This window comes from Oryx dammah, unplaced genomic scaffold (assembly GCF_014754425.2).
Source record: "Oryx dammah isolate SB20612 unplaced genomic scaffold, SCBI_Odam_1.1 HiC_scaffold_13, whole genome shotgun sequence".
In the NCBI taxonomy this organism is placed as follows: Eukaryota; Metazoa; Chordata; class Mammalia; order Artiodactyla; family Bovidae; genus Oryx; species Oryx dammah.
In genome coordinates this window covers 46757340-46779111 of record NW_024070197.1, presented here as the reverse complement: position 1 = coordinate 46779111, position 21772 = coordinate 46757340, and the positions used below count along the sequence as shown (strand labels likewise).

Genomic DNA, 21772 nt, shown 5'->3' with positions numbered 1-21772 from the left:
CCTTTCCAGACTCAGCAAAACATTGGCCTCCAAGGAGCTGCCTGGTGTGGCCTCTGCCTGCCTCCCCAGCATCATTCCTCACTACCTTGTAATCTAGTGTGGGAGGAAAGGGACAGGCCGAGCTGCCTCCCTCTTGCAAAAGAAGGAAACTCCATCTCACACTTTCAGGGAGCTTTGGACTATATGCCTAGTAGCCATGGGGATAACATACCTACAGCTGAACTGACCTCCCAGACTGATAAACACCAGATTCCATACCAAGATTTCCCATCGCCAAAAAGAATGTGATAATCCCCTGTGTAGTCAATCACCTTTGTAATCTTTATGGCACCCACTGGTGTAGGCTACAACATATAACCAGCTGATGCTTCTGATCATGAATCGTGGCTGTAACCTGATTGCATCTCCCTTTAACACTTTCCAGGCTAGGTTTAAGGAATTTGGGGATGTGGGCTTGAGCAGTACACTTAAAGTATATAAGGTTTTCACAAAAGTCAGTCGGGGTCCTTGGCTAAGAGGAGACTCTGCCTTGGGCCTGCTGGTGTAATAAACTGCACTCCATTATTGGCATTGTCCTTCTGAATGAATTTGTTTCCCAGAATGCATGGCTACAACACTAGCTACCTTGGCCTTCTGCTATTGTGCAAGTGTTCACTGCTTCCATCCTGCCACAGGGCCTTTGCACATGCTCGACCTCCTGGTCCAGAGACCCATTAAGACCAGTTTACCCTTTAACTTCAGCCACTCCCCAAGTGTGATCCACTCACTAACCCATCCGAGTCTAGTTGTTTAGTTCTTAGAATTATATTTCTTTCCTTCAGAGTACTCCTCTTCATTTGTCCTTATGGATTCATAGAGTAATTATTGAACTGCTGTCTTTCCCACTAGCTCATATGTTTTAGGAGTCTTGATGATGTTTTTATCTTGCCTTATATCCCCTGCACCATGCTGGCATATAGTAGGCATCTGATATCTAGTCAATGAATATAAAAGTAATTAAGCCTATACAAATCTTCATTCTAATTAGAGCACATTGTGGAAAGCCTACCAAACTAAAAAATTTAGATTTTTGTATAAGCTGCAGGGAGCCACTGAAGGTTTTTGAGGGAGATAGGTGTGAGTTGACCATTGTTTTAGGAAGATCTCTATGGAAATGGAGGTGGAGAGCCCATACTGGAGGCTGTGGCAGAATCCAGGAGATGGACAGTGCCTGAAGAAGTGAGGGAGGAAACAGAACAGGCTCTGTCTTGAAAGCAGGACTCTATCTCGGGCCGGATTGTGGACTTTGAGCTATATGTCCAGTATCTGTGGAAACAACATACCAACTGGAAAACCAGACCCCCAGAAGGAAGAGCCCCAGGGTTCTCCATCGCCTAAAAGAATACCCTAATTATCTGTGTAACCAAATAGAATCATACATTCTATTATGCTTACTGGGGTATGACCACAGGCCTATTGATAATTGTCCACTGTTAACTACCTAGGCTTAAGGCATACCATCTCGGGTGAACTTTGATTGTATCTTTCTTTTTCCTTTGTTCAGGCTAGTTTCAGGGGACCTTATACACTTAGGGTATATAAGGTTTTCACAAAAACTGGCCGGGGTCCTTGGCTAAGAGGAGACTCTGCCTTGGGCCCGCCGGTGTAATAAACTGCACTCCACTATCTGCATTGTCTTTCTGAGTGAGTTTGTTTCCCAGAACCTGTGGCTACAACAGAGGGATAGGATCCACATGGGGAAGCCCGCTCCACTCTGACCCCCACCCGCAGCCTGACAATGACCTCACAATCAGCCTCTGGACCTCCTGCCCCTGGAGGCCAGTATCCCCGGCTCTGCCCCAACACTGCCCTTTATGTTCGCGTATATGTTCATGTCTAGAGGGAAACACCACACCATCTGAGTCATCCAGGACCAGCGACCAGGAGGCAGAGGGCTCAACAAAGTGGGAGTGGGCCACCTTCCTGCCCACGGCAGGGCCAGGGCTCCACGATGACAGAGAAGTCAGAGGACCTGAAGAACTCCCTGCCCACAGAGAGGAAGCTCGTGTGGAGGACAGCCGAGGAGAGGCGGATGTCAGACCTGACTCGAGTGTTGGAGTGGCTGGAACGGAGGCAGGGGAAGAAGAAGCAAGCTCTCCAGGTGTTGTACTGTCCCAGAAAACCTGCAAGGAAGGCTTCGCTCAAGGCGACTGGAGCCTGATGAAATGGGGCGGGGGTGGGTTTGCAGCACGGGGGTGAGCCAGTAGGAGAGCGCCAGAGGGCGTGGGGAGATCGTCCATCGGTCAGGCCGTCCATGTTTGCTGAGGAGCCCCGTGTAGTTAAGCTCCCACCCTGCCACAGAGACTGGGAGGTGGGGGTGCTGTCTTTCTTGATGTTCGCATTTCAAAGGATGGCTCTCTGAATGCTTGTGCTCAATCATGTCTGACTCTGTGAACCTGGACTGTAACCCACCAGGCTCCTCTATCCATGGAAACTTCCAGGCAAGAATACCGGGGTGGGTTGCCATGCCCTCCTTCAGGGGATCTTCCTGACCCACCATCTGGAGAAAAACATTCCTGGATTGTAAACCTGGGCAAGAGGCTGAGAGAAGATTTATATCTCAAAAGGGCAGAAAAGGAATTTACAGTATAAATTTTCTAAAGAAATTGTTCTAGGAAAGGGGAGGTCAAGGGTCTACTGTCAGGAAGACTCCTGTCTAGTTTCACTGAGGTTTCACTTAATGAGACATTAAAGCTGTCTCTGTCCACTTTTCAGAAGGGCTGCTTCTAGGGTCTTGCCATGTGTCCTTCCCATTGTCCCCAGGCACTTCCAGCCTCATGATAGCCCCAGGGTCAAAGGGCATCTTCCACCTCCACTGTCCTCTCTGCGACTCCAGATAACACAATAAACCTCAGATACTCAGTTGAGTCCAACTCTTTGGGACCCTATTGACTGTAAGCCCGCCAGGCTCCTCTGTTCATGGGATTCTCTAGGCAATACTGGAGTGGGTTGCCATTCCCTCCTCCAGGATATTTTCCTTATCCAGGGATCAAACCTGTGTTTCTTCCATCTCCTGCATTGGCAGGCAGGTTCCTTACCACTGGTGCCACCTGGGAACCTCTTCCTTTCTATCCTTCATCAGAACTTGGTTTAACTGCCTGTCTTAGTCCGTTTGGGCTGCTACAATCATATACCATAAACCAGGTGGCTTAGAAACAACAGAAATTTCTTTCTTCCCAACTGAGAGGTTGGGAAGTCCCAGATCTGAGTGCCAGCAGATTTGATATCTGATGAAGGCCTGCTTTGTGGTTCATAGATGGCTGCTTCTTGCTGTGTTCTCATAAAGAGGAAGAGACAGCAGAGCTCTCCAGGGCTTCTTTTCTAAGGTCCTAATCACCACTTCCCAAAGGCCCCACCTCCCCAACATTATCACATTAGGAATTAGGATTTCAACACGTGAATTTAGGGGGCGGGGGGCACACGAAACAGTCTGCAACACTAGTTTTCTCTCTTTCTCTAGGAACAACCAGTTTTGCCCCAGTTTCCCTCAAGAGTTCCCCTTTGGTCCCTTCATCTACAGAAGGTCAAGCCATACCCTTGGAAAGTGATCTCTTCAACAGAGGAGGCCACCTGATCTTGACTCCCCTGGTCCCCAGAGAAAAAATGGGTGAAAATGGCATTACTAACAGCAGTGATATATTTTACTAAGCATTTGCTGCGTGCCAGGCCCTGTGCTTGGCATTGCAGTGAGTCATCTGGTCAACTGCTCCTAGCAAGGCTACAAGGTAGACACTGATCTTACCCACCAGCTGAAGGATAAGGAAGCGGAAATGAAGAGAGGAGCTCACGGAGCTAGTGAGGGTCTCAGCCAGGGCACAAACCCAGACATGCCCAGTTCCCCAGCTCATGGGCTGTCAGGCCCAGCCCCAACACAGCTCTGCCACCACCTGTCCTGCTTCTCCCAGCTCATCGGCCCCTGCCTTTCACGGGAGCTTCTGTTCTGGTTATGTGTTTATTTATCATTATAGTCATTTACTGAGGGTAGCTCCGATAGTAAAGAATCTGCCCGTGACATAGGAGACCCGGGTTCGATCCCTGGGTTGGGAAGAGCCCCTGGAGAAGGGAATGGCAACCCACTCCAATATTCTTGCCTGGGGAATCCCATGGACAGAGGAGCCTGGCAGGCTACAGTCCATGGGGTCGCAAAGAGTCAGACACAACTGAGCGACTAACACACAGTCAGAGCAATCTGGAGGATTAGTTTCATCAGATACACGGAAACACATCTGACAAACATATTTTACTCTAAGGAGTTAGTGATTTACCTACCCTACCAATTACCCCTCCTTTTGGTGGGGAGGTGTTAGGGCTTGACTGCTGGGCTTCTCAGAACTCAGTTACAGGAATCTTACTCACTCCTTTGATGAATATACTTGATCCCATCTCTTCCTGCTAAGTTTATATTCTAATAATGTTTTCACAGCTGTAGCTTCTATGTGGCTTTTCTTGTAAATAATTTTGGACCCAGAAAGGGAACAAATTTACTTTCAAAATACAATTAAATCTTCAAGCATCGTTACCCTTTCCAGAAGCATTTGGATTTTGAAAGAAGCTCCTGAGAGAGAGGATGCTTCTTCCATTGCAGGTCTCGGATGGCAGGTGGCAGGGGGCCCTTTAGTGAAGACAGCTGGAGGAGGGCTCTCTGTGCCCCTTGTCTCCCTTCCCCTGGCAGTCCAGGCTTTTCCCCACTTCAGCACTATAACCTCTGGGTTACAGTCTACCCAGAGAGCTGTGCCCCTTGTGGACATTTGTCATAAAAGAAGACCCCTGAGATTTAAGGTCTCAGGCACAGGGGCCACCAAGTCAGTTTCTGTGACGGTTTCCTGATGGGTCTGTGGAACCAAATCAGTTCCACTCAGCTTCCTTCAAAAGAAGGGACTGTAGCTACTCGGGCAGCTGTTGAAGAGAGGTTGAAGGTTGAGAGGGGAAGGAGGGAGGTGGGCCACTCTCGGCATAACTGGACTTAGTTTCTCTCTAATCGACTAGGAGTATCAGCCCTGGCCCCAGCTTGCACCCCTTCCCCCACTAAGCCCCCGCAAAACCCTGAAGGTAGCTAGCACCCACTTCTTAGATGGTCTTTGGACAGCTTCCTGCCACACACCCAGACTGGCTTATCAAAACCCTCCTTCCATTCACAGAGTGCTGCTAACAATCAGGGAGCACTAAGCACTTCCCCACAATAATTCATTATTTCCCACCGTAACCCTATGAAGTAGCTTCTGCTACCATCCCCATCCTCAGATAAGGGAACTAAACTGCACGGAGAGTCGTCCCTTGTTCAAAGTCATTCGGCCAGACAGCCATAGAGCACGACTGCAAGCCAGGCCATCAGCCCTGGAGACCAGTCTTGGTCATCTTTGCACAACCCTCAGAACCCGCAGCATACCCCAAGAGGCTATCCAGTCAGACCAGTTTCCCTGCTATGCTCCAGCACCCCAAGTCTACCCATTAAGGATGGGCCTGGATGCACCTTTGTGGGCCCCTCCCCTCCTGGGCAGTGATGAAACTTACTAATGAAACTTACTCTTTTACCGGGTTTTCCCGGCAGCTGGGAGAGCCAAGAATACATGCCTCGAATGGACTTGTTGCACTTACCTGGCCTTCCATTCCCACCAGGCAGACTGGAGCATCCGGGGAAAGAGAAAGGCAGGAGGAGTTGTGATGACAGCTCGGGGAGGACAAGATGGGATGGGGGTGGGGTGAAGAGAGGAGGGAGCACCCTGGCTGGGCTCGAAGACTGGAGGTCACGTAGGGAAGTGGCAGCTAGCAGGGCCATTTGAGGGCTGGAAGGAATTCCTCCCAGGCTGGAGAGTGGGGCCCTCCTGTGGACAGTGACAGGGAGCTAGTGATGGACTCTGAAGTGGAGAGGGACAGCCACGCCTGGCGCTGGAAGTGGGATGAGGTCACCAGGTATGTCTGGAGGCAGAGGGGCCACAAGGAGAACGGTAGGGCTAGAGTAGGTGCTCAGGCTGGGCGGTCCTTCCCTTCTGTGGCGTGCAGGACTGGCCCGTGCCCACTGAGGCGGCTGCAGGGCTTTTCTCCCTGTTGTTTCAGAAGAATAAACCCAAGGTGGTGATAGGCTTGGCAGAACCTGCGAAGGAAGAAAAGAAAACCAAAACTGCCCTAAAGCATCAAGGAGCCCGCCGCAGGAGCCAAGGGAACCAACAGGTGGCATTCTCTGAGCAGGTAACATCACCCCGCCGACCCCAGCCCCTTCACACGACAGAGGGGGTGCCCACTCTGCTCTTGCATGACTTGGCTACTTTTTCTTTTAAATGTGGGGCTCTAAAATTCATCCCTGCCACACAATAGCACCTACATAGGTCACCCACCCCCTCCAGCCAGCCAGCTCCCACCCAACACACTGCGTAATCCAGGTGGGAAGACCTGCACCCCTGCAGTAGGGCTCATTCTTCCTGGGTACCACCTCCCTCCCCTAAACCACTCAGGAGTGCCATTGGAAAGAGGGGACAACCAGCAATGGCTGTGGTCTCCAGGGTCCCTCACGAACTCTGGGGACAGAAGAAAGAAGTTGGTGAGCAGACACCAGTGTGCGTTCCTGTCCCAGGGACCCAGCAGCCACAGTCAGCCTCTCCTTGGGTCCCCCTCATCTGCCCTTCAGCCAACCCTTGAACTCACTAGCTGGGGGATGAAGGAAGCAGAGCCAGAACCCATTCTCTAGCCTATAACATCTCTCCAGATCTCCTCCCAGGCCTCAGGGCAAAACTCCTCCAGGGAGGACGAAACCTCTGTCCTGTACCGAAGGCTCTACAGAGTGGAAGCAAAGGGAAAACACCTCAGCAGCCTGACCCCGAGCACCAACCCCAAGGACACACCCAGGAGATCCGGTAAGGGAAGAACCTCAGTGGGGGGATGCCAGAATTGTCCTCGCCATTGCCCTCCTATCAGAGGGGCCCAGAGATGGCACCATCTTTAAGGCAGCACCATCTATGTCAACCCCACCTCTGTGGATGCAGGAACCCCCATGACTAGGGATCATAGCATCAGGGGGTGTGACCTGGACAGGAGACAAGTGGGTGTCAAGCCTCAGCTGGCACCCAGGGGGAGGGGGCGTTTCTTCTCAGGAAGCCAGGATCATGTCCCTGGGGTTCCTGAGGTCATTTTGGTGACATCATCCTCGTGTCCAAATGATCAAACTAGTTTAGATACTGTGACAGTGTCAAGGCGCTACAGAAGACACCACAGCTGCTGGCCTGAAAGCTGCCAGCTGATGCTAGTACCCAAGAAGAAGTGGGCTTGGGCTATGCCAGATACTTATTGCTAAGACTGACTATGTTTGAGTCCCAGCCCCACTGATGGGTAACAAATTCAGAGTTGTATAATCCCAAGCAAGCCACTCCATCCATGGGGTCTAGTTTTCACATCCGCAAAATGCAACAATTACACAACCAGCCTCACAGTATAGTGTAGTATTTTAGCAAATTGAGGCACAGACCACACTCCGCCAGATGCAGAGTAGGTGCTCAGTAGATGTTAGCAAAGGGCTGCGAGTGGTCTAGGTTGCTCAGTCGTGGCCAACTCTTTGTGACTCCGTGGACTATAGCCCTCCAGGCTCCTCTGTCCATGGGATTCTCCAGTCAAGAATACTGGAGTGGGTTGCTATTTCCTACTTTAAGGAATCTTCCCAACCCAGGGATCAAACCCACGTCCCCTGCACCTCCCTCACTGCAGGCAAATTCTTTACTACTGAGCCACCTGGGAAGCATATGGAACTTCTCTGTAAACATTTTGCTAACATTCTCAGGTGGGCTGTGTTGGAATAACAAATGCATTTGTTGTACCTGGCCTCTTGGGATGGAGGTGTATGGTTAAAAAAAAAAAAAATTCTGGAGGGGATTTCCAATTAGCTCAAAAGAAGAGGGGCAAGAGCCTCGGAGTAGGGGTTGCCAGTTCTCCTGTGTTGCCCCCCACTCTGCCCAACAAAAAGTTCCTTATTTCATTTAATGTACCAAAGCCATTGTAACCAAACTGTGGTTACTTGCCAGTTAGAATTAAATATGATTGGCTCGAAATGCAACGTGAGATCCAGGACTGAATCCTAGGCTAGTTATTCAGTGAAAGAATTGGTGAAATCCAGGGAAAAAAACTCGATGTTAACGTCAGGGGGAGGATGTATAGGAGCTGTCTGTAAGAGCTGTCTTTGCAATTCTCCTCTTCTATAAATCTAAAAGTATTCCAAAATAAAAAGTTTATTTAAAAAAAAAATGGAAGTTCAACTTATGCCCTATGGGAAGCCCCACCCCTTCCCCAAGGTTCCTGTCGTTCTCCATGTCCTGGTCCTGCTGAGAGGCTGAGCATCTGTGGATCTCACTTCCAGGACTATTTCCTTCTCCCTGCTCTCTGCCAACCCAGACAGGGAACACATCCCTTCTCTCCAGACCTCTCACATGAAGCCATTGCATGTCAGCAAACTTTACTGAAGGTTTGGGGCAACAAAGGTAAATAATTACATCACAGACTTACACAGCAAACATATTAGAAGTCTATTATGGTGTTCTTCAAAGTCCTTTGTCCCCTGCCATCAGGAGATTTCCCTGATGGCTCCATTTCCTGCAAGGCTGGTTTCCAGAGGTTTCGCTCAACTCCAAGACTAGGACTAGGGTCAGACAAGCTAGGCACCCAGGACACAAAATTTAAGAAGGTGGTCTCTCTCAGGCGCCCACCTTGCCCTTTCATGAGCCTGAGAGCCAACACCTCCTTTAGTTTCGCCCCCTGAGTACCTTGTTCGTCTCACTCTAGTCCTGGTTCTGCCCAGCTCTCCCTCTTCTCTTATTTCCTCTCCCTTCTCCTCTGTCCTCTGCCTTCCCTGCCCCACACGTTCCCATTGCCTTCTTGCCTCAAGGGATCACTTTGTTCCACTGTCTCATTCCACACTCAATGTAGTCTGTGAAAAAAAGTATTTTTTTCAATGTAGTCTGAAAAAAAAAAAGGTATTTTCCTAAACAAAGGAAGTCCCTTCCCTAAGAGAAACTCTCACAGAAGTCGATTAATTTTTTCCCTCTCCTGCACAAGGACGCCAGCAGGGCAGGCTGACTCGCCAGCCCTCTGGTCCTCTGCAGTGCCTCCTGCATCTATCTGCCCAGCTCTATCCCCAACAAAGCCACCCTGTTGGAGAGCAGGCGGCCCTCTTCAAAGGTAATACAACCAATGGCCACTGGGGGTCAGCCGGAGCTCACGCAGACAAGTGGGCCGTTGTTCATAGGCATGCAGCAACCACCTGGGCATCCACGCGTGGCACCAGGACTGAGTCAGGGCTGAGTCTGGGCACAGCAAGGGGAACGTACTGTGAAAGCTGTCAGGAGGCCTGAAATGAGTGAGCAGGATCTGGTTTGGGAGTCAAGATTGAGACAAAGCAGCCTCTAGGAAGGGTGTAGAGGCAGTAAAGGGCTATGGCAAAAGTCTAAGAAGGATAAGTGTGGATCAAGAAAAAGCATTCTTTTAAAAAAAATTTTTTTTTAAACTTTTTACTTTATATTGGAGTATAGTGGATTAACAATGTTGTGATAGTTTCAGGTGGACAGCAAATACATATATGGGGATACAGGATACATATACAGGGATTCAGCCATACAAATACACGTATCCATTCTTTCCCAAACTCCCCTCCCACCCAGGCTACCATGTAACATTGAGCAGAGTTCCTTGTGTTGTACAGTAGGTCCTTGTTAGTCTTCCATTTAAAAAATAGCAGTGTGTACCTATTGATCCCAAACAAGGAGAAATATTCTAGCCAGAACATCTCTTACTAACCTCCCTCAACCCCACTCAGCGCCCAAATAACTGGCGTCATTTTCAAGAGCCCGCTGTTTTAGGGGTCTTGTGAACCAGTTCTGTCTGTGTAGTTTCCTGTCTTGCAAATCCTATTATCAACTTAGAGAAGCCTGTGAAGATTCCTGCAGCTCTCTATGCTACTCTGCCCTGTAGATTCTAGCTGAATTGTCTATTCTCTCTCCTCAACTCAGGGAAAACTCCTGTCTAGGTTTTCTCTACCCATGCTGCAACGCTAAAGCATCTTCCAGCCATCAGCTGGGGATCTCGTGGGACTCACCCTTCTGTTTCATTTTCCAAAGGATCACTGCCCTGTATGGCCAATGTCTGAAAAATGCCATTTCACCTATCAGGCCCCAGTGTTTAATTGCCTGAGACGGACAGGTAAATCTAGTTCCTGTTGCCACACCTTGGCTGAAAGCAGAAATCTCAGATTGGCCTTTCCAAAACACAGCCCTAATTGAGTGCAATCACAAGACATGGAAAAATTTATGAACTTGGATCTGAATTCTTAAAAGGTGACTGTGGCTAAGGGCCACTAAAAGATGCTGGGAAAGCATTGGGAACACACTTGCAAAGTAAATCTTGACAAAGTCTGAGCATCTAGGCTAAGAAAATGGAATTCATTTGGCTTTCTCTTCTTGCCGACCTATACTCAGGGCATTCTGTCAATGCCAGGCAAGGGTGTATTCCTAATGCAGAGGGTTGGGGTACAGTTACCCCTTCTGTCTCTGGGTGATTATAGAGTCAAGCCCTAGAGTCCCAAACACAGCTCACCAGAAATCCAATGTATTCGTTCAGCAATGGACTCAGAAATATGGGACATTTTGTCCAAGAGGTTAGCCAGGACAGGCTCCCAGAAAAAGGCATTGATAACCTGGGTTCATGTTTTCCTGGCATCTTGGTCACATGACTTAATCTCTCTGATCTTCCATTTTCTTATTTGATCAATGGGCATGATATGATTGTGAGACTGCAGTGCCCCTTCCCTAGAAAGCCTTTAGAAAACTGCCTGAAACGTGAGTTACTCAATAAGTGTTAGCCAATATGTATAATTCTCATTACCATTCATTTTAGTACTCATCTTCCCTGCATGAGACCTACTTTGATCCAGAAGAGGCTCAGATGTCTCAAGAAAGTCCATGGCCCTTTCTGCAAGAGATTTCCATTTGTGTCAGTGAAGATGTGTACCTCATGATTCTCCTGGAACATGGTATCAATTTCCACCATGCATAAACAGACTGCTGATGCCACCTGACCCCACCACTCTCTCAGGGGCCAGCTGTCAGTTTAGAGAGCTGTACTGGACACAAGGATCCCAGTTCAGCCATGGACTCATTGTGAGACCTTGGGCAAGTCAGAGCCTCTCTCTAGGCTGTTGTCCCTCCATTTACATTATAGAATGTCTAGACTTTCCTAGACGTATTCTGGTAAATTTTCTGCATTTTATTCATGAATTCTTGCAAGTTTATAGGAAAAAAAGTCAAGTTAGCATCAATCTAGAAATGATACTTATAGACTACTGATTATTACAGTCTCACAATCTTATTCTTAGTCCATATATAAGTTACTGTTAGGGTGAATGAAAGATATTTGCAAAGTCAGAAATATTTAGGGAGTTTCTCAGCCATTTATCCATTTATCTAAAGAAAATGCTCTAGAAGAGAGCAGAGGCATCAAATTAGGAAATAGTTTAAAAATAAAAATCTTGATATGCACTTAAAATCATATTTTTTAGAAAGAATGAAAAAGGATAGGCAAAGAGATATGCAAACAGATGAGGTGGATTTAATGCTAAAAGAAACAACAGGGTGAAAGAGAGAGATTTTAAAATGCTAGAGAGAGTAAACCATAAACCTACACACACCAAAAATAGAGTTAAATAAACATTTAGAAATGCAAAGTAAGTCTGACAAAAATAGTTACAGTAGGAGATTGCAATATACCTCTTTAAAGACAGATCAAATAGATAATTTTAGGAAGTGCCTAGAAGAATTTAACAATGCAATTAACAAACCACAACTTTATATTTGAATAGAGAATACACATTTTTATGTGGCCAAAGCATATTCACCAAAAGAAAACTTTAACATTAAAGATAGTAAAGATTTTAGGGCCAGTTACAGTCAATAATTAGAAATAAAATTTTAAAAGATAATCTCAACAAAAATTAAGAAACACACTTACAAAATACCATGATTTAAAGATAAAAACTAATGGAAATAAGACTGTTTCATACCAAAATCTATAGGATGAAGGCAAAATCTATGCCTAGGAGAAATTTTACAGCAAAAACTGAAAGCAATGGTTTTTGTCTTATATAAAACAAATTAAAAAGTAATACTTTTATTAATTTAATGACATAGAAGAAATAATTAATATGAAAAAGAGAATTCATCCATTCAATACCAACTAAGATGAAGCTAGTGGAGGTGATGGAATTCCAGTTGAGCTGTTGCAAATCCTGAAAGATGATGCTGTGAAAGTGCTGCACTCAATATGCCAGCACATTTGGAAAACTCAGCAGTGGCCACAGGACTGGAAAAGGTCAGTTTTCAGTCCACTCCCAAAGAAAGGCAATGCCAAAGAATGCTCAAACTACCGCACAATTGCACTCATCTCACATGCTAGTAAAGTCATGCTCAAAATTCTCCAAGCCAGGCTTCAGCAATACGTGAACCGTGAACTCCCTGATGTTCAAGCTGGTTTTAGAAAAAGCAGAGGAACCAGAGATCAAATTGCCAACATCCACTGGATCATGGAAAAAGCAAGAGAGTTCCAGAAAAACATCTATTTCTGCTTTATTGACTATGCCAAAGCCTTTGACTGTGTGTATCACAATAAACTGTGGAAAATTCTGAAAGAGATGAGAATACCAGACCACCTAACTTGCCTCTTGAGAAATCTGTATGCAGGTCAGGAAGCAACAGTTAGAACTGGACATGGAACAACAGACTGGTTCCAAATAGGAAAAGGAGTACGTCAAGGCTGTATATTGTCACCCTGCTTATTTAACTTATATGCAGAGCACATCATGAGAAACGCTGGACTGGAAGAAGCACAAGCTGGAATCAAGATTGCCGGGAGAAATATCAATAACCTCAGATATGCAGATGACACCACCCTTATGGCAGAAAGTGAAGAGGAGATAAAAAGCCTCTTGAAAGTGAAAGAGGAGAGCGAAAAAGTTGGCTTAAAGCTCAACATTCAGAAAACGAAGATCATGGCATCTGGTCCCATCACTTCATGGGAAATAGATGGGGAAACAGTGGAAACAGTGGCTGACTTTATTTTGAGGGGCTCCAAAATCACTGCAGATGGTGACTGCAGCCATGAAATTAAAAGACACTTACTCCTTGGAAGAAAAGTTATGACCAACCTAGATAGCATATTCAAAAGCAGAGACATTACTTTGCCGACTAAGGTCCGTCTAGTCAAGGCTATGGTTTTTCCTGTGGTCATGTATGGATGTGCGAGTTGGACTGTGAAGAAGGCTGAGCGCCGAAGAATTGATGCTTTTGAACTGTGGTGTTGGAGAAGACTGTTGAGGGTCCCTTGGACTGCAAGGAGATCCAACCAGTCCATTCTGAAGGAGATCAGCCCTGGGATTTCTTTGGAAGGAATGATGCTAAAGCTGAAACTCCAGTACTTTGGCCACCTCATGCGAAGAGTTGACTCATTGGAAAAGACTCTGATGCTGGGAGGGATTGGGGGCAGGAGGAGAAGGGGACGACCGAAGATGAGATGGCTGGATGGCATCACTGACTCGATGGACGTGAGTCTGAGTGAACTCCGGGAGATGGTGATGAACAGGGAGGCCTGGCGTGCTGCGATTCATGGGGTCGCAAAGAGTCGGACACGACTGAGCAACTGAACTGAACTGAACTGAAGATGAATGAAATACAAAATTAAAAGTAGCTAAAAGGATAAACCAAAGCTAGCTTTTTAAAAAAACAAGTGACAAATAGTATGTATATCATAAGCCTTGTCAAAAGAAGAGTCAAAAATATACAAGATTTTATATGAGAAAAGGTACATAAGCAAAGGTAAGAAATACATTAAGTGAATTATAATAGAGTGTTGGAGAAGACTCTTGAGAAGACTCTTAAGACTCTCCCTTGGACATCAAGGAGATCCAACCAGTCCACCCTAAAGGAAATCGGTCCTGAATATTCATTGGAAGGACTGATGCTGAAGCTGAAACTACAATACTTTGACCACCTGATGCAAAAATGACTCATCTGAAAATCACTGATGCTGGGAAAGATTGAAGGCTGGAGAAGGGGTCGACAGAGGATGAGCTGGCTGCATGGCATCACCAGTGCAATGGACATGAGTTTGAGTGAACTCTGGGAGTTGGTGATGGACAGGGAGGCCTGGCGGGCTGCAGTCCGTGGGGTCACAAAGAGCTGGACATGAGTGAGTGGCTGAACTGAACTGAACTAAAACCCAACATAAATGAATAATTTCTTCTCATACTATAAACTATCATATGGACATAATAAAGAGTGGAAAACTTGACTAGAGCAATTCCTAAGGTAAAAATTGGAAGATGGTAGACACCTTCCCACTAAAAAGGCACAAGGACAAATGGTTTCACACCAAGTTCTACCTAACATTAAAAATCAAATAATCCCAATGTTACTTCAGCTATTTCAGGCTACATAAATATAGACATTTCTATTTTCTAATTTTCCTTGTTATGATTTTTAGATAAAGGCCTGTAATTTAAAAGTGCACATTTCATTTTCAAATACATAGTTTTTATAGTATTTTTAATATTAATCTATCATTTTGATATTAATTTCTCATTTAAATTCTTTCTTCCTTGCAATCACCCTCTGTGTTTTTTCACTCTTTGCACTTGAAAATATGTGGGTTATTTTTGAATATCTTTTGATATTGATGTCTAACATAATTCCACAGTGATAAGAGAACAGATTCTGTATGATTCAGAATCAGTCATTCAGATCATGACATTTTTGCCCCTTGTTTTCTGTCCCTGGATATGTTCCAGTTTATAGTCTCCTGATTTATAGTCTATGGGAACTTGAATAGAATTTGTATCCTGTTGTGTGAAAACTGTATAAATCTTGATTGTGTTGAATTGGTTCATAGTGCTTTTCAGGTCTACTATATCCATCTACTTTTTTGTCTGTTCCCTCTATTAATTTTTGAGAGCTTGATAGTAAAACTTCAACTAAAAGTCTTAATTTATCTACTTAAAAAAAAAGAATTGTAATCTATAGTGGAACCATGCGTAACTTTGTTCTGTATTTTCCAAGTCTCCTATAAATGTGTTACTATACTTTCATAATTTAAAAATAAAAAATAAGAAAATATAGGTATTTCTGCATTAATTTGACAAGCCACCATGCTGATGATACAGGGAACCTGAAGCTGGTGCTCTGTGACAGTCTAGAAGGGTGGGATGAGGAGGGAGGTGGGAGGGAAGTTTGGGTGGGGAAAAGCATATGTACACCTACGGCCGTTTCATGTTGCTGTATGGTGGAGACCATCACAATATTGTAGAGTAATTATCCTCCAACTAAAACTAAAATTAAAAAAATAAAATATTAGGCAAAAAGCAGGCCAACCTTACAATAATATGGATACAAAGTTATTTTTTTAATTTTAGCAAATAGACTTAATGTTTGAAAATACGGCAAACATATCCATCTATGAAATGAATAATAAGCCATGACCAAGTAGGATTTATTATAGCAGCTTGCAAATGGTTAGGACATCAAGGTATCTAATAACATGATTTATCAGTAAATTAAAGGAAAGCCATATGATCGTATCAGTAGATGATAGAAAAGCAATAAACAGACAACCAAGTATTGCTAATAAAAACCTTATGTAGACTGGGAGTAAAACTCCTGAGTATCACAAAGCATTCTAAAAATTCTGGCATACATCATTTAAATGATGGAATGTTAAATCTCTTTATTAAAATCAGAAACAAAATGAAGCATGACTTCCTTCATCATTATTGACACTGTTTTGGAGAGTGTCAAAAGCAGCATGTAGAGAAGAGTACATAATTTTTATAAATATTAAGGGGAATATGTTTTCATTTTTCTCCTGATATGACCGTCTTTCTGCAAAACTCAAGAAATTCTAGGCCCAAAATGATACTATATGGTGTGGTTGTTCGTGTACTAGAAAAAAAAAAAATTTAACAGTAGTCTTTTCTCTATACCAGTCTCACCAGTTAGAAATGGGAAGAAAATACTCTACTCATACAAGCAAAAGTCTGTAAAATACAGAAGAGTATATTTAACAAGAAAATAATTAAGGCCGCCAAGCTCTAGTCCCACCAGTATTTCACTCAGTACAAACTCCGTATTTGGGTAGCATCAGACCCTCACTATTACATTTAATATATGTGTGCCTTTGTGCACACTGTTCCTCCTGCTCAGCCATGCTGTTCCTCCTGCCTGCAATACTTTTCTTCCTTTTTATCATGTGATAAACTGTTTGTTCTTTAAAATCCCAGTTCAAAATTGATCTCCTCTGATACCTTCTTCTAAACCCCCTTTAGGCTAAAGTTCACTTTAGGTGAATTTTCTCTAGGGAAAGAGAGAAGATTGAGAGAAGGAAATGAATGAAAGGCGAAAAAGGGAGAGAGTTGAGAAGAATGAGAGACAAGGAGAAAGTAAGGAGGATAAGATGAATAGGGATTAAACAAATGCTGAATGAGAAAAAACCAAGGTCTTGGAGAGACGTTAGATCTGGTAATGTTTGAAACCCATGCAGCCTTCCAGGCCCCATCCCCTTCCCGTCCACCTTACCACCACCCAGACCAGGACCTAACTCCCTGGTGACATCTGTCTAATTTCAGACTTAGACATCAAGGATGCGGTTGCTCAAGAGTCCACTCAGCGCCCAATGGCATACCGTCGACAAAGCGTCGTAGAACCCGTATTACAGGACAATGCCTTCGCCCAGCGGAAGTCAACCCTCTTGAGAGAGTGGGGGGGCAGGATGCCTGATGCCTCTTATGAGCGTAAGCTGAAAAGCCTCATGGAGAAGGGCACGGAGCCCAAGGTGGAGATGATGAAGATGTTGAAGCCAGAAGAGGTGCTGAGCTGCCGGTAAGCAGCCCTGCGCGGGTGGGGCTGGGTGCTTCCCGTAAGACCAGGCTCTGCTCACGACGGTCTGTGGTTCAGACACCTACCTGGGCTGAGCCCTGAGCAAGGGAGGGTGGCTGCAGCATGTGCGGGCTCTGCTTTGAGTCCCAAAGAGCTGAAGCCGGTGGGTCCACTAACGAACACGACATTTAGGTGCTGGCGTTTTGATGCCCTGCCTTAGGACATGTACAAAACTTTCCCCAAATTTCTGTTTGACAGAAGAAACCATGACTGTTATTCACAAAGGAATGAATGAGTTGTTTGTGGCCTTGTTTTCTTCTTTTTTTATATAATTTTTTTAACTTTACAATACTGTATTGGTTTTGCCATACATTGACATGAATCCACCACAGGTGTACATGAGTTCCCAACCCTGAACCCCCCTCCCACCACCCTCCCCATATCATCTCTCTGGGTCATCCCAGTGCACCAGCCCCAAGCATCCTGTATCCTGTATCGAACCTAGACTAACGATTCGTTTCTTACATGATAGTATACATGTTTCAATGCCATTCTCCCAAATCATCCCACCCTCTCCTTCTCCCACAGAGTCCAAAAGACTGTTCTTTACATCTGTGTCTCTTTTGCTGTCTCGCATATAGGGTTATCATGACCATCTTTCTAAATTCCATATAAATGTGTTAGTATACTGTATTGGTGTTTTTCTTTCTGGCTTACTTCACTCTGTATAATTGGCTCATTTCATCCACCTCATTAGAACTGATTCAAATGTATTCTTTTTAATGGCTGAGTAATACTCCATTGTGTATATGTACCACAGCTTTCTTATCCATTCATCTGCTGATGGACATCTAGGTTGCTTCCATGTCCTGGCTATTATAAACAGTGCTGCGATGAACATTGGGGTATACATGTCTCTTTCAATTCTGGTTTCGTTGGTGTGTATGCCCAGCAGTGGGATTGCTGGGTCATAAGGCAGTTCTATTTCCAGTTTTTTAAGGAATCTCCACACTGTTCTCCATAGTGGCTGTACTAGTTTGCATTCCCACCAACAGTGTAAGAGGGTTCCCTTTTCTCCACACCCTCTCCAGCATTTATTGCTTGTAGACTTTTGGATCACAGCCTTTCTGACTGGTGTGAAATGATACCTCATTGTGGTCTTGATTTGCATTTCTCTGATAATGAGTGATGTTGAGCATCTTTTCATGTGTTTGTTAGTCATCCGGATGTCTTCTTTGGAGAAATGTCTATTTAGTTCTTTAGCCCATTTTTTTGATTGGGTCGTTTATTTTTCTGGAATTGAGCTGTATAAGTTGCTTGTATATTTTTGAGATTAGTCGTTTGTCAGTTGCTTCATTTGCTATTATTTTCTCCCATTCCAAAGGCTGTCTTTTCACCTTGCTTATAGTTTCCTTTGTTGTGCAGAAGCTTTTAATTTTAATTAGATCCCATTTGTTTATTTTTGCTTTTATTTCCAGTATTCTGGGAGGTGGATCATAGAGGATCCTGCTGTGATTTATGTTGGAGAGTGTTTTGCCTATGTTCTCCTCCAGGAGTTTTATAATTTCTGGTCTTACATTTAGATCTTTAATCCATTTTGAGTTTGTTTTTGTGGATGGTGTTAGAAAGTGTTCTAGTTTCATTCTTTTACAAGGGGTTGACCAGTTTTCCCAGCACCACTTGTTAAAGAGATTGTCTTTAATCCATTGTATATTCTTGCCTCCTTTATCGAAGATAAGGTGTCCATAGGTGTGTGGATTTATTTCTGGGCTTTCTATTTTATTCCATTGATCTATATTTCTGTCTTTGTGCCAGTACCATACTGTCTTGATGACTGTGGCTTTGTAGTAGAGCCTGAAGTCAGGCAGGTTGATTCCTCCAGTTACATTCTTCTTTCTCCAGATTGCTTTGGCTATTCGAGGTTTTTTGTATTTCCATACAAATTGTGAAATTATTTGTTCTAGCTCTGTGAAAAATACCGTTGGTAGCTTAATAGGGATTGCATTGAATCTGTAGATTGTGTGGCCTTGTTTTAACAGGAAACTCCCCTAAGTTCCTTTACGTGATGGTGTTGAATTGCTGGGACAGTAGCCACCATTCCCAGGGGCTACCTGCTGTATGTTTGGGGTTTCAGACTCTAAAGTGACCATAAACAAAGTCTGAAACCATTTGGCATGTATGCTCTTACCAAGGGGTCTCCCTTCTTGCTGTTCTTTGTCCCAGTTATAAGACCCACTGGTTTTCAGCAACACCAAGCAGCAGGGCTTCTGCCTCCAATCTGAGCATCCCTCCCCAGCCTCATGTTACTCTTTACTGTAAAGATGTATCTGACATGGTCCAGAAACTTCAGTAGAGGAGGATATAGGACAACAGAATAAGGTAGTCATCTTTGTAGAGTTCACAGCAGCGAACTCACCTGCACGTTTCAGACACCTGGCATCCACAGGCCCCATCACGCAGTCCTGCTCTGATGGCTGGCTGGCTGGGGGGTGGATGGGTGGAATGGCTAACCGGCTGAAAGATGGGCAGCAAGCCTTGTTGACTAGAGGGGGTTCTGGCTCCTGCCACTTCCACGGCTGAGTGACTTGGCCATGGCTTTCAGATTGATAGCATGGTTTTAATTGACTCTGGCCAAAGATAGTCTTCCTGGGTTCCATGGTGGGGAGAAAAGAGACTTGGACAGCGTAGGGGGAGAGAATATTTGGAGATGGCAAAAAACAAGCCATTAGAAAAACATCCAAACAAAGGATGAAATTGTCCTTTGTTGTCTTAGTGAGGGCATGCGGGTAGATGTGTGTGAGATCCTCCCCCCAGGGGCTGGGCTGGTCAGGGAGGGATGGGGTGGACTGTGGCTGGAGCCATCAGGGAAAGGCTGGACTGGTGAGAGCTGACTGTGAGAACAAGGAAGCTCTGGGCAGATCTTGAAAAAGAAGGGACGTTCATTGGTGGCCTCCTGATTAGGATTCCAGGCTTTCACTGCTGAGGGCCTGGGGAGGGCCTGGGCTCAATCCCTAGTCAGGGAACTAAGATCCTGTGGGCTGTGGGTACGGTCAAAAAGGAAAAAGAGGGAAGAGAAGGGAGACCATTTCCAATGGATAGAAACCCCAGTTTCTACAATATACAACTCCTTCCCCACCATGTGTAGCAAAGTAAGCAACCAGAAGGTGGCCTGAAAGCAGCCTGAGTCGGGGGCCTCCCTCCTTATACTAAAGCTGAGAGCAAGGCCAAGGTTGATGGTGGGATAAGGGGCATGACGGCAGAGACACTCTCTAAACGCATGGCAGAGACACTCTCTAAACGCATGGCAGAGACGGTATCAGTCCTGTTCTTCAGTTACAAGTCAGAACGGTGGGGCTTTAGCCAGTATTTTAAAATGATGTTTTAATTTTAATTGTTTGAATACTATTAAAAGATACTCACCTCTATCTCTACAACTTTCTCAGCCTTTATTTCCACTGTCCTGTATTTCCCCCAGCTCTTGGCCTCACTCAGATTATACACACACCTAGCAATTTGCATCCAGGTTTTCCTCCCCACTTGGCATAACGTCACAGCCGTATGGCACCTTCTCGCAAGTGGTATTTTAACATTAAGAAGATTTCTTGAATTGAATATTCCATAGTTTGCTTGACCACTCCTCTACTGATGGAATTTACTATTTTCTTATTGTCAATAACCTCAAAATAAATACTTTTATTGATATAGATTTTCTTCCATTGACTTCTCTTCTTGGGATAAGTTGAGGACCAGAGTGGAATTACTGAGTCAAAAATAATGAACTTTTTTGGGTGGAGAGGCAACTTGTTTGGCATAAATGTTGCCCAATTTATTTCCAAAGGAGTTATGCTATTTTTCTAGATTCCAATAAATATGTTAATATATGATATTTGTTTTTCTCTTCTAGAAAAAATGTTACTTATAAACCTATTTGCAGGGCAGGAATAGAGACACAGATGTAGAAAATGAACTTGTGGACAAAGTGGGGAAAGGAGAGGTTGGGACAGTTGGAGAGAGTAGCATTTACACATATACACGATCATATGTAAGCTAGATAGCTAGTGGGAAGCTGCTCTAGAACACAGGGAGCTCAGTTCAGCGCTCTGTGATGACCTAGATGGGTGGGATGGGGTGGCTGGGCAGGAGGGAGGCTCAAGAGGGAGGGGTGTGTATATATTTACGGCTGATCCATGTTGTACAGCAGAAACCAACACAACATTGTAAAGCAATTATTCTTTGATTAAAAACAAATTTTAAAGAGTTATGCCAGTAAAAACTCCCATCAAGTCTTTTATGAGACCTCTGTCAGCTCCAGAAATGTCTGGAGAGCCAGTCCTTACAGAGGTCCCCACACTGACACTGTTTAAATCTAAGCTCTTCTCAATAAAGTTTGGAGCTGCGGTGACTCCACCCTCAACTGACCTCTTTGGCCTTGTCTCGCACAGATACCTGAGGTTATCCAAGAACAACATTCGAACCTTGCTCAAGCTGTGCAAGGACGCGGGAATGAATGTGGACATCCACCCCCACATGATCGAAGGAGAGATAGACGCTAAAAAGGTGTTCAACCAAAACATCAGTGTAGCCCTCTAAAGAGCCCCTCTCCCTGGCCGCCTCGAGCTCCCTCTGCTGTTGGGTCCTTAACCACCAGATGCCACCCTCTGGTACACCGCACCTGGCCCTTCAGACCTGGGGCACCCCCTTTAGACAGTAGCAATTAGGAAACAAGGCTAGACTGCTTGGATCATTGTGTTGATGTGGCATTTTGTCCTTGTCATCCAAGTCAGAACCAACGCAGGAGAAACTATGGGTTTTCTCCCCACCTCCCAAAGAACACTCCCTAGAAAAGA

The 21772-nt window shown here is 45.0% G+C and overlaps 1 protein-coding gene across 1 annotated transcript; it reads left to right on the top strand.

Annotated features, from left to right (window-relative positions):
• Positions 1 to 1990: 1990 nt before the first annotated feature.
• Positions 1991 to 21515, top strand: CUNH16orf78 (chromosome unknown C16orf78 homolog). Its single transcript, XM_040253475.1, has 5 exons — positions 1991 to 2140; positions 6094 to 6207; positions 6752 to 6887; positions 16676 to 16928; positions 21368 to 21515. Exons 1-5 carry the CDS (start codon positions 1991 to 1993, stop codon positions 21513 to 21515), a joined length of 801 nt encoding a protein of 266 aa, XP_040109409.1.
• Positions 21516 to 21772: the final 257 nt, after the last annotated feature.